Source organism: Takifugu rubripes, chromosome 1, assembly GCF_901000725.2.
Source record: "Takifugu rubripes chromosome 1, fTakRub1.2, whole genome shotgun sequence".
Lineage (NCBI taxonomy): Eukaryota > Metazoa > Chordata > Actinopteri > Tetraodontiformes > Tetraodontidae > Takifugu > Takifugu rubripes.
In genome coordinates this window covers 5,623,770-5,635,006 of record NC_042285.1, presented here as the reverse complement: position 1 = coordinate 5,635,006, position 11,237 = coordinate 5,623,770, and the positions used below count along the sequence as shown (strand labels likewise).

Here is an 11,237-nt window from a genome sequence, read left to right as displayed (position 1 = left end):
CTCTGCAAACTGTAAAAAAAGAAGAAAAAAAAGTTTTGTGAAGTTTAAAAGCTCAACCTGATGCAGTCCTACAGTAACTTTATGCATCCACTCGTGGTGGATCCACATCTAGCAAATGTGGACACATGATATTTATTCTATTCCACATTATTTAGAACATTTTCTCACTTTGTAGTCTACGTACACACAAACAATCTGTTGCTAATATACACATTTGTGAACACAGAGCATATTAGAGTTTAATATGTCCCCAAAATATGTCATCGTCATCACTGTTTTGACCATTGAGCACCCATCTTCTTCCTCATTATGCTGCATTCAGGTGAAATAGGAAACATTTTTATCACAAGCTAAACTGGCATATAGTATTACTGAAATATTATAATGAAAGTATATAAATATAATGAAAATACAACTGCATATTATTTATGAATTATTAATTGTTTAGGCTATTTGTTAAGAGTTTTTATTATTTTTTCAAAACTAGCTTTTGCTTTGAAGATCTGGTTCCCGCTCTCAATTTCCTTGTACATTTTCTATTGTACAAGCTGGATAAAGGAACAACCAGACATTGTTGCGTCATATTCCATTGCACGTCTTACATAGTCTTACATCACTTAAATAGGAAATAGCCCAAAAATGGGATTTGAATCTGAATTATTCTTTGTACGCAGACCTGGGGCAACCTTTGGCCTTTTCAATCTAATACTGATATTGATATTTGCATTTAGAAATAAAAACAACTTCAACAGTGTATAAAAAAGCACTATTTTTAAATCCAAACTGAACACAGGATATGTAGCACAGACTAATTTACATTATTGCAGTGAATGCACAGTCACAACAGTTGTAAATTATGAAAAATACATATTGCTTAAAATGATGCAACACAACAGTGTGGAAGGGATTTCTAAAAAAAAGTTTTTTGTGTTGACATTTAAATAATAGAAACTGCAACAAAGAAAAAGACATATTTAGAACTTGCAGATAAAGCATTTATAATTGTATTAAGGATATGTCCCCTTGATAAGTCCACCTTCCTTTTACTGCATTTTCATATTGCACACATGGCATTAAAATGTTTTGAAACTATGTAACAAACTATACCTGAAGAACTTGTTACAATGGCTCATCTCAAATATTACAGTTTTTAAATATTATAACTTACTGTCAGCTTTAACTTTGTATATCTATTGAAGAATTCTTGGCATCATATCAGAATGCTTTTTGATTGTCACCTCAAGAGAGAGAAGAAAAACTTATTTGACTAGAAATAGGAAAGAAAATGCATACACATTGGACAACTGCTGTGAAATCATAAACTTGATGCATTATTGTGACTTTTCTAAGTTAGAGGAGTTTGTTGCGTTTTTGTTCATTAGAAAAAACACCACCAGTTATATGATGAAGGAATCAATTTGAAAGCTATTTATAAGTTTGATCTCGTAAAAAAAATTAAATTTCTCAAGGGTTACATCTAGAAAGCTCTCAAACAGTGAATAAATTGGCAACTAGCATATTTACAAACCCTGTCATGTTTCCTGTCTACTAAAGAAATGAAAGATGTTACAGAGGAGACGTAGGCTCAGTCAGCAGCAAAATCTCAGTCCATTCAAGGAGGACGTCCATGCTGTTTTATATGTGTGTATGCTGTGTTCTGGCTTCCATCTGGGGTCCCAATCCTTGTCCTTATAGGTCAAAATTCTTCTTGGTCCAACTTTTGCTATGTTAGGTCCACTTTGCTGTTGGTCATCACATGAATTGTGCCTCATCGCTAATAAGGAGAAAAGATGATAGGTGTGTGTGTGGCCCGCAGAGGTCCTGGAGCAGGCCGGAAAAGGGTGGGGCTGATAAAAGGGCTTTGGATGATGGATGTGGGGCTTGGGGGCAGCCGTAGGGCCATGGGTCCAGATGCCACAGTGCAAAAGGCAGCTGCATTGAGGGGGGAGGTGAGGAACCCCGCTGGCAGAGCCTTGTAAAGGTGCTTCTGCAGGGCCAGTTTTGTCTAGAACCAAAGACAAAAGAAGTTAAGTGAGCAGCCTAATAATGGTCCTGCACTGTAGTCTCATTATTAATGCTGTGCATGATCAAACAATACTCATTTCACTTTATGAACAGATGCATATCACAAATATTTGTACTAAAATGGGAATCATGTAGTACAATTCCTAAGAGACTTTAAGCTAAGTGGATTGACCAATGATGTTGTGACTATTGTGCTTTGGGACTTAACACTTCTACTGTATGGCCTGACAGACAGTGTGTGTGTGTGTTCCTGATGCTGGTCCTCAGACCTTGAAAGAAGTGTTTGAGACTTGGTTTTAAGTTTGTAGCTACAACTGGGTCAGGGTTTATGTTTTTTTACATTGTTGTTATTTTATTATTTGTTTGTGTTTGTTTCATTGCTGTTTTGCCATGATTGTGAGTTTGAGAGTTTCCTGGCAGCCAGGTCCAACATAAATGTTTAAATTAATATATAATATAATTATGATATATGATGAGTTCTGGTGAATGCATTATGTCTTTAAAAGTCCTCACAAAGATAGAAGTACAATGATGTGTGTGTGTGTGTGTGTGTGTGTTTGAGATAAATTCTCACCACTAAGGCAGCACTGGGCTGGAGTTTATTAAAAGGGGCCAACTTCACTTTGACAGGTTTCCCAGCCAAACGCTCTTTGTGTCTTCTGCTGTTCATGTGCTAAACGCAGAGATAAAACTGTAAAGATTTGCAAATACAACCAACAAACCTATTTTTCACTAGTTGGATACTAGGTTTGGCCTAGTATGTGGTGAAGTACATCAGGCAGGGAGAATTCATGCACCTGTTTCAGTTGTGTCTCTGAGTTGACAGACACCTGACACATTTCACAGTGGAACGGTTGTCTGGACACGCTCAGACCCACTCTGGACCTGCTGCACACGTGCTGCTTCATCCTACAGGCGGGTTTGGAGGATGGCTTCAGCTTGACCCTGCATTGTGACCGAGTTCCCTTCGGTCCACCATCAAGCATTTGTTTGTGCCTTGAGCCTGATTCCAGAACAGAAGACTTACACTGAAATTGGGGTTCTTTTGAGATCCGTGAACCTACAATTTATAATTATATACTATAATTATGAAGAGTTTTGCCCTACACACCACTGCAGTGGGCCTCCAGCTGCAAGCTCGAATTGACCGTCACTTTGCACGTGGGACAATGGAGATGTTTTTTGCAGCTCTTGGGCTCCTGAGCCTCTTCCACCTCCTGTTGGCCTCCTGTGGGGTTTTCCTGCGGTTCTGAACATGGAGCACAGCTGGTGGCGGTTGTGCCGGCCTCCAGCGGATGACTGTCTGAAGGTGAATCGGATATCTGCCGGCCAGGGCAGATTTGCGGAGACATCTGAGGGGTGCAAAGGGAGGAAGAGTCTGTAGAGGAAGGCTGTGAGGAGGGAGTGTTTGCCAAGGAACGCCATGGGTCAGGTTCTACCTGCTGATGTCCCGGCTGGGAAAAGGTACTTGCTCCTGTGTACAGTTGGATAAATAAAGAAGTGCAAACAATAATGTTGTTACACTTTGTTCATATGAATGTAAAATTGCATTCCAGGTTACATGAGAGAATTAACAAGCATTTTTGGGCCACATACTTATTTATTGGCATGGACTGTAGCCTTGGGTAACACTGGCTTCTTCGGTCAAGTGTTATATTTAAAATTCTTATTCTTTTTCTAAATAAGAAACATTCTAGAGTGAAAGAGAGTGAAACATTCTATTTTTTGGGTGTTTCTTTGTTTCCTTTAATGCACAGCTAATTAAATATATGTAAATAATATGCATTGCAATTGTTGGGAGCCTTTTTTGTTTTTATTTCTTTAATCTAACCTTTTTACTTTACCTTCTTCTTCTTCCCCATCTCTTTTTTGGCGCCTGGTCCTTAATAGCCTTATTTTCTCCTCTTTTTTAGCCATCTCAACCATCCCCCCTTTGTCTGACTGTCATTTGTTTTCCACCTCTGGCACCATCAATCAACAACCATGGTAACAGGTGAATGCAAGAAGCTTATTATTGTGTGGGTAAAGGAAATTGATAGGTGCTAGAAGAAAGATAAGGAGGACCATTAATTATAAAGAGGGACGCTACAAGAGTACAGAGGAGGAGGATTTAGACTTTTTTCTTATTCAGACCAAATCTGTTTTCAACTGTTTGCAGTCAGTAAGTTTTATAAGATGCCTCTCTGGCACGGAAGGTTCATTTGTGTTCCATGAGCTCTGTTGGGCACCAACAGACTGGCAACAATTTTGTGACTGAATTGCTTTTTGTATGCTTAAAGTATTGAAAAATAAAACTGTGTTTTCTTGTGAATTTAGAGATTTAATCAATCTGTCTGTCTGTCTGTCTGTCTGTCTGTCTGTCTGTCTGTCTGTCTGAAATTTCCCTTTCTTTGACATTTTCTTGTGACATGTTGACACGTGTTCATACTGGTTATAAATTGGGGGGGGGGGGGGGATGAAAGAAACACCATCATAATAATGGCTCTTTTTAAGAGCATAAAGTGGTCTCGACCTACAGAATATCGTTATGTGATGGGAATAATTACCGCTCTGGCAAGGCCAATGATTGAAGTACAGGTAATAGCTGGTAATTAGTAAGATGAGTGGCAGCTATTAGGCCTCGGTACTTATGTCTCTGGAAATACCAAAAATTCTCCTGAGAATGAAGAGGCCGTTACCTTAAAAAGATTTTTTTACCTGTTATGTCTTTCAAATGTGAGGCTGAAGAGGCCGTTGCTCCTCCCAGCATCATCATGTCTTGGTCTTTGTCTTTTGACAACTTGGATGGACTGCGTCCTCTTTTCTGCCGGTTCCTCTGGGTCTCCAAGGCCTTCAGCTTGCGCGCGTGCTTGTGACCTTTATAGTGGGCCTCTGCCTGTGTCTGACCACAACACACGTACAGAAATATGAACAAATGAGCAGCACTAATGTAGGAGAAAGATGCTGTAGAGCCCGTCGACAGATTGACTGACATGATTAATTTTGTGAAGGAAAGCGTGAAATCATCAAAATGCAATCCATCCATCTGTTCCGCCTCCTTGGCTTCATATGCTTCTCTGGAGTTGGGCAGAAATTGTCCGACTGAGCATTTGACCAGGAGGAAGTTCAACATCACCGTTATGATCATCAGCAGCATAGCGGTCGTGCACAAATGAGCATCACTTGGACCCGCGGCGTCACATGAACATCCTCGGAGCGCACTGGCTCATCCTACCAGTGATTCGTTCTGACAGAAACTGGCCCGTGTCTGCATCGTGTGACACCAAATGACCTTTGTGTTCCCTCTGCAACAGAAAGCTCATTTGTGGCAGCGCGATGACAGATACATGCAGATTTGGGGTTTCTCTGGATGGCTGTAGTTTAAATGAGACATGGCCTGCAGAAGCTGAGGCTCAGCTCCCAGCAGTTAGATACTGCACCAAAAGAGCGAGGCATTTCCGTGTTAATTATGTTTTACCACATATGCACTATTCAACGTTAAAACACAGACAGAATAGAGTATATCACTTCAAAGTGTGCGACATAACGCTACAGAACTGTCATGCCTAATATTAGCCACTGAATTAATCAGTTCCTCCATTGAGGAGAAATGATTTAACACTCCTTGCAGTGGATTTTACAGCTGGAAAAGCATTTTTTCAGTCAGATCCATGTGTAAACTTAAAAAACATCCACCTAGAACTGAATTTTAAAAAGTGATCATTTGTTCTCTTTCAAACAAACACCATCTATTAAAAAAAACCTCATGTGGGTGGAAAATTACCCTTACAAAGTATATTAAAAAGCCAAAGAAAAGATGGGGTTATGTTTTATATTTACAGAATATTAACAACTATTATGGAAAAACAATAAAAACAACATGCACTTGCAGGCAGTGTTAACTAGGTCCTATACTGTAGACCTAACAATAAAATAACAGTGCCAGATAACGGCACTTCATTCAACACAATGTACGCCATTACTGTGGGCTATTTAGTCTTTTAACAATCACACCTACACAGTCCATTACTCGAGGGAAAACTCATTCTAATGTTAATATTGATTTCCCTCCCTTAAATGGTGTTTTTATAAAACACACCTTTTGTTTTTACTTTTAGGGAGATAGTTTTGTGCTTTTAATGTAGTTCCATTATATTCAACACAAGAGGCACAAATACTGATATGAATTGTCAAAACTTAGTATATTTATTATATATACTGTATATATAAATAGTATCAAGTATAAAACATAACCAACTTTACTTTCTTCAAGTCAAAAACCCCCACAAACGTTCTCTATAACCGACAGTCAGTGAGAATTTAGATAATTTGTCTTTGTCTTTGGCTCAAATTATCCACATCAGTTTGCAGGCAGACACTACACAGGATGACCTCTGAGCTCCATCTGCAGAGGGGAACACTGTGGCAACTGTGTGCGCGATGTTTACCGGCCTGTTGCCTTCACTGACACTTTGCATAAAGCTCGTGCTGCTCCTCGGACGTGACACATCCCGTCATAGCTTAGAAATAAGTCGCAGAGCAAAGGGTGTGCAGCCCCCTTTGGTTTTGCCAAATGTCAGTGAAACTAACCATTCAAGGGAGTTTTCAGTTGAGTCAGAAGGATGTGTCTGCTCCCATCTGCATAATAGCAGTGCAGTATGAGTTCACTATATTGCACCATAGGAACTCAATAAAAATGTCAGGGGACAGGAAAAACAAAGATTCTCATTTAACGACACCTGGGGGAAACTGTCAGGTCTGATTGACCTGATTTCAGCAGCTTTATGCATTCTCACACCACAGATGCCCAAATGCTTCACACAAAGTTAGCGATAAATGTCCTCTGACAAAAGGGCAGCAAAATTAGAGCATTTTATCCTTCAGGCTCAAATCTCTGATGCTTTGCAGTGATTCTGCAGCCTTGGAAGGATAGTCTGAAAAATTCCAAGTCTGTTTCTCATCCTATTGTCAGATATACAGCAATTCCATTTTCATAACCATTTCTATGATTACGGTTTTGATTTTTTAAAGTTACACTATAATATAAAAATGTCTACAAAGGAAACCCCACAATCTATGTAATTTTATAACCAAAACAAGCTAATGGCTTGATTTCAGTAGCTTTAATAATGATGTGCACAAATATTTATTACAATTTTGATGCAACATCTATCAATTTAAATGTAGCTATGTTACAAATGGCGGTAAAGTCTAGAATATCAGAAATTTAAAATTCTTTTCACTTCTCATGTGTTGATAAGACACTGCAGACACCCAAGTGTCTGTAAATGGCACGTGGGGGGCCAACATAAATGATATGAAAATGAAACCTGCTGCATGTCCTACACAGGCAGTGAGTATAAGATGTGAAAAGATTTGCAATATTCAGCACTATTCCTTCAGTCCACTTTCAATTGCCACTGGGTGCAGCTGCCGTTTAGAAACCTGGTACCTGCTGTAACCGGGCCATCACCTCCTGCGTCAACGAGTATTCTCAGCTCAGCTGCATGCAACACAGAGGGGGGGGGGAGAGTGCCTGTTAGCTATAAAAAAAAGACTCCTAATGACATAACTACATGTCCAACAGTACTGATCAGAGAGAAGACCCAGCAGACAGGTGAGCACACAGAGATACAGTAGTGCAATGTTCTCATTTAGGTGTTCTTCTTCCTTTAAATTCCACAGTAGGAGGAGAGTCATTGTAATTCCATCAGGTCCTACCCAACAATATAAATGCAAATTATGTACATATAAACGAACTCCAGGAATTGTAACCAAATGAACATGAATAAGAAGGTGCGATAAGAAGACAAATGCCCGAATACTCTTTTCCATTTAAAAATCCATCTATGGATTAAAATGGAAACTATATACATATTCTCATTAGAGCAATCAAAAGAAAAGCCTGGTTGACTGTTTTTTAAGACCAAATGTTTGCAAAAGCAATGTGAACATGTGAAGAAGTGAAAACGGTGCCTGGAGAAATCCCTGAAGCCAAGAAATCAGGACAGGAAAAGGTAATTACAGTTGTGATTTTGTTGATATCGTCATTAAATTATCTTTATCCCAATTATCTTTGAGACTTTTAATTAACAGACTGAGAAAGACTGATATCAAGTATACAAACGGCGGGTTTGTGTGTTGGTTTTACAGTAGACCAAGTCCGATTCCACAGTCCAGACGATTCTTTCCCAGTCTGTCACAGTTAATAATATTGCTTCAGCACCTTATGGTCACAAGGGTCATGCGATGAGATTGAACTCTTTGTACTTCCCTGCTTCTCTTTGCGTTTTGAGGTTTCCAGTTCTTAAGACAAAAGTATTAGCAAATATGAGAAGATCCTCCCCCCTGTGACACCAGAAAGGACTTACAGTGGAATTGAAGCGCAGGTGACAGATGTTACAGGAGATGATGGGCTTCTTCTTTGGTGGACACACACCAAACGTGTGGTTTATCACTGCTTTCTGCACTGGGTCCAGCTACACACACACACACACACACACACACAGACATGGATACGCAGGCAGACAGACACACGGGTCAAAGTGGATTTGAATTATTTTGTATCGTTGTAGTCTTAATAAGATGATAACAAAATAATACATTGACATTACCTTGTTAAAATTGGGAAACAGACTGAGAGGTGAGGGGCTGTTCACCCTGAGAGGCAGGAAGTGCTCCAGCTGACTGTGAGGGTGCGGCTGAAGGGGCCGACCAGGAAGAGAAAGGGAGCCCAGGAGTGGGTGGACTTGGCTCTGGGAGAGAGCACCTATGAAAACAATAACAGCAGATTAAATACGACATCGATAAGGACATTTTTTTGTTGCTCTGATAGAAATCAATAAACCTGTGGGTTTAAAAATGTGATCATATTTGATCTAAATATCTTACAGCCAAAAACCAACCTATGAGGAGAAAATATTACGATAATTTCAATATATATATGTATATATATATATTTTTTTTGCTTGATGTGGTTCTGGATTTGCAATGTGGAGGAGAGCCACACTGGGTGGAAAACTGTCAAGAAGAGTAATGAATGTGGTGAAATGAGAGACGTGTTGGCTGTTAGGACAACCCCCTTTATAGAGAAATAAACAGAAAATAACCAATGAAACCAGAACTAATAAAATACCAGATGAGGACTGGAAAATAAAAAGAAATGACTCACAAACTTTGGATTCTAGAGATATATTTTTAGTACTCATATTTGCTCAAACTGGGGAATTAACATCCATCTGGTTAAGAGAAATTAAATGTTTAATTGCATCACCAAAAAGCATGAGATGCTGAATACATCCTCTATGTGCTGAGAGTGAGTCACATTTAAAAATGGAATCTAATTGTGAACCAGAAAAAAAGGAATATTCTCAGCATTTATGTTTGGGATTAGACCTGCTTTAATGTAACGAGTGTCAGCATTTTTAGCACTGATCTAATCAGGTGCTCAAAAAGGCTTTTAAGAAGAATGCAGAGTGAAGAAACATAGCTGCAGAAAAGGAATGGAGGCTACATTAACCTTTCCAGATTAAAGCATCTTAAAGAATATATATACACTGTATATGAAAGAGATGGGAATACTTCTAAAAGTCACATTAAAGGCAGATGGATCAAATATGGCACTATTCAGTACAGGTGACCTGAAGAGCATGCAGCTCAACAGTGCACCACATGGATATTTGTTCCCAATCCTAGTCTAAGAGTAATCAAAACTAGTGATATACCAGTAACTCTGCAAAGTACTGGGAACAGACAGTTTTGAGCCACACGCTAGGCTCAACAACGCTATCATGCCAGCATGCAAAAGGTGTAAATTTAACTATATGTGACCACGTGCCGTTCACACTTGTGCTGATTTTCCTTTTAATGGTGTTGTGATTGATTAACATGTATTTCTAAAGGTTTTGGCTCATGTTTTGTAACAAACTATTACAGAGCTGAGCAAATGTCGAACTTCCCTTTAGATTTTACACTGATGAAGGACTGACCTACGATCTCCTAAATGCAAAAAAGAAAAAAGCTATGTATGTATGTATGTCTATATTTATCTATCTATAAGCATGATCACACAACATAAAAATGACACAATGTTCAATAAATATGATCGAATGTTAAATGAGATGAAAATCGAAAAATGTTCTTCGGGTCCTGTAGTCACCAAACTGGCCAGTACAGGACTGCAGTGGCTGACATAAAACACAGAATTTCAACAGGATTAAACATCAATTCTCTGACATTAAAACAGAAATTCACATATCAAACTATAAACGTTGATGCAACTCTCTTCAAACTCTTTGTCAGACATATGAGCAGGTCTGGCTGGAAAGCAGCAGATCGCTATTGTCTGTGGACCAGCACCAGTACCAGTACCAGCACCAGGATCAGCACCAGCCCCTAACGGAGGATCTGTCAAATAGTTATATATGCTGCATCTGAAGGCTTAATCCCATCAGAAGTGGGGGATTAACCCCCAGACTATCACCACATCATAACGGTGATTCACAGATATCTGTCTGTCTGTCTGTCTGTCTGAAAAACGGAGGGGGAGATTTCATCTGATTTAAAGCTCTGACGTTAATTTGATGCTTTTCTTTGTTGAAGAGAAGAGGCCAAAAATAGTCATGACAAAGAGAAAGAAAAAGTATTAAAAAAATGTCAAAGGATCAGGAAATGATTGCTCAGTATTACATATTTGTGTAATATTATTATATTTTATAATATAAATAATATTTTAAGATGTTCTGTGGTTTCAGAGATTTTTACTGGATAGTTTTAAAAATGAAAGGAGCGAATCAAAAGTGCATAGACCTATTCATTGGACCTTTTGTGCAGTGCTGATGTCAGTAATGTCTACCCAATTAAAGTATATAGTCAGAAAGAATTGAGACAGATGAGTGGTCTCATCTGTCTCCCACCTATCTACTTAATCTGCCAGTCAGTGAAGGTTTTCCAAGACATTTTTGTCTCTCCATACAAATGTGAAATTGATCTCATTAATCCCTTTTGCCTAACATTCAGGAAGCATAGATTTTAATTAACTTCCTTTTTTATTGAACACAATAGAACAGCCATTGTCAGAGAATTTGTACAATATAACACAGGTTCTTTGGTATTGTTCAGCTCTTCTAGATCAAGCGAAGCGTCGAGTTGGTTTATGCTTCACTTATTAAAAGCAGATCTGATGAGCTGTGTCTGGTAATTATGTGCTTGATGGTAACATACGGAGGGTTGGG

General features: G+C 38.9%; 1 protein-coding gene across 4 annotated transcripts in view; it reads right to left on the bottom strand.

The window, feature by feature from the left end:
• Positions 1-759: 759 nt before the first annotated feature.
• The window catches only part of LOC105416274 (zinc finger protein 385B-like), a 40,837-nt gene continuing 30,359 nt past the window's right edge, over positions 760-11,237 (bottom strand). For 3 of the 4 annotated variants that reach the window (XM_029849631.1, XM_029849638.1, XM_029849654.1), the window contains 7 exons: positions 8,619-8,773; positions 8,376-8,483; positions 4,723-4,906; positions 3,137-3,499; positions 2,823-3,028; positions 2,600-2,698; positions 760-2,005 (listed from right to left, as the gene is read on the bottom strand). In XM_029849631.1, coding sequence (XP_029705491.1) covers positions 1,775-2,005; positions 2,600-2,698; positions 2,823-3,028; positions 3,137-3,499; positions 4,723-4,906; positions 8,376-8,483; positions 8,619-8,773 — 1,346 coding nt within the window. In that variant the 3' untranslated portion in view covers positions 760-1,774. The remainder of the gene's footprint in view (positions 2,006-2,599; positions 2,699-2,822; positions 3,029-3,136; positions 3,500-4,722; positions 4,907-8,375; positions 8,484-8,618; positions 8,774-11,237) is intronic. The other variant, XM_029849646.1, reaches the window with a different exon arrangement.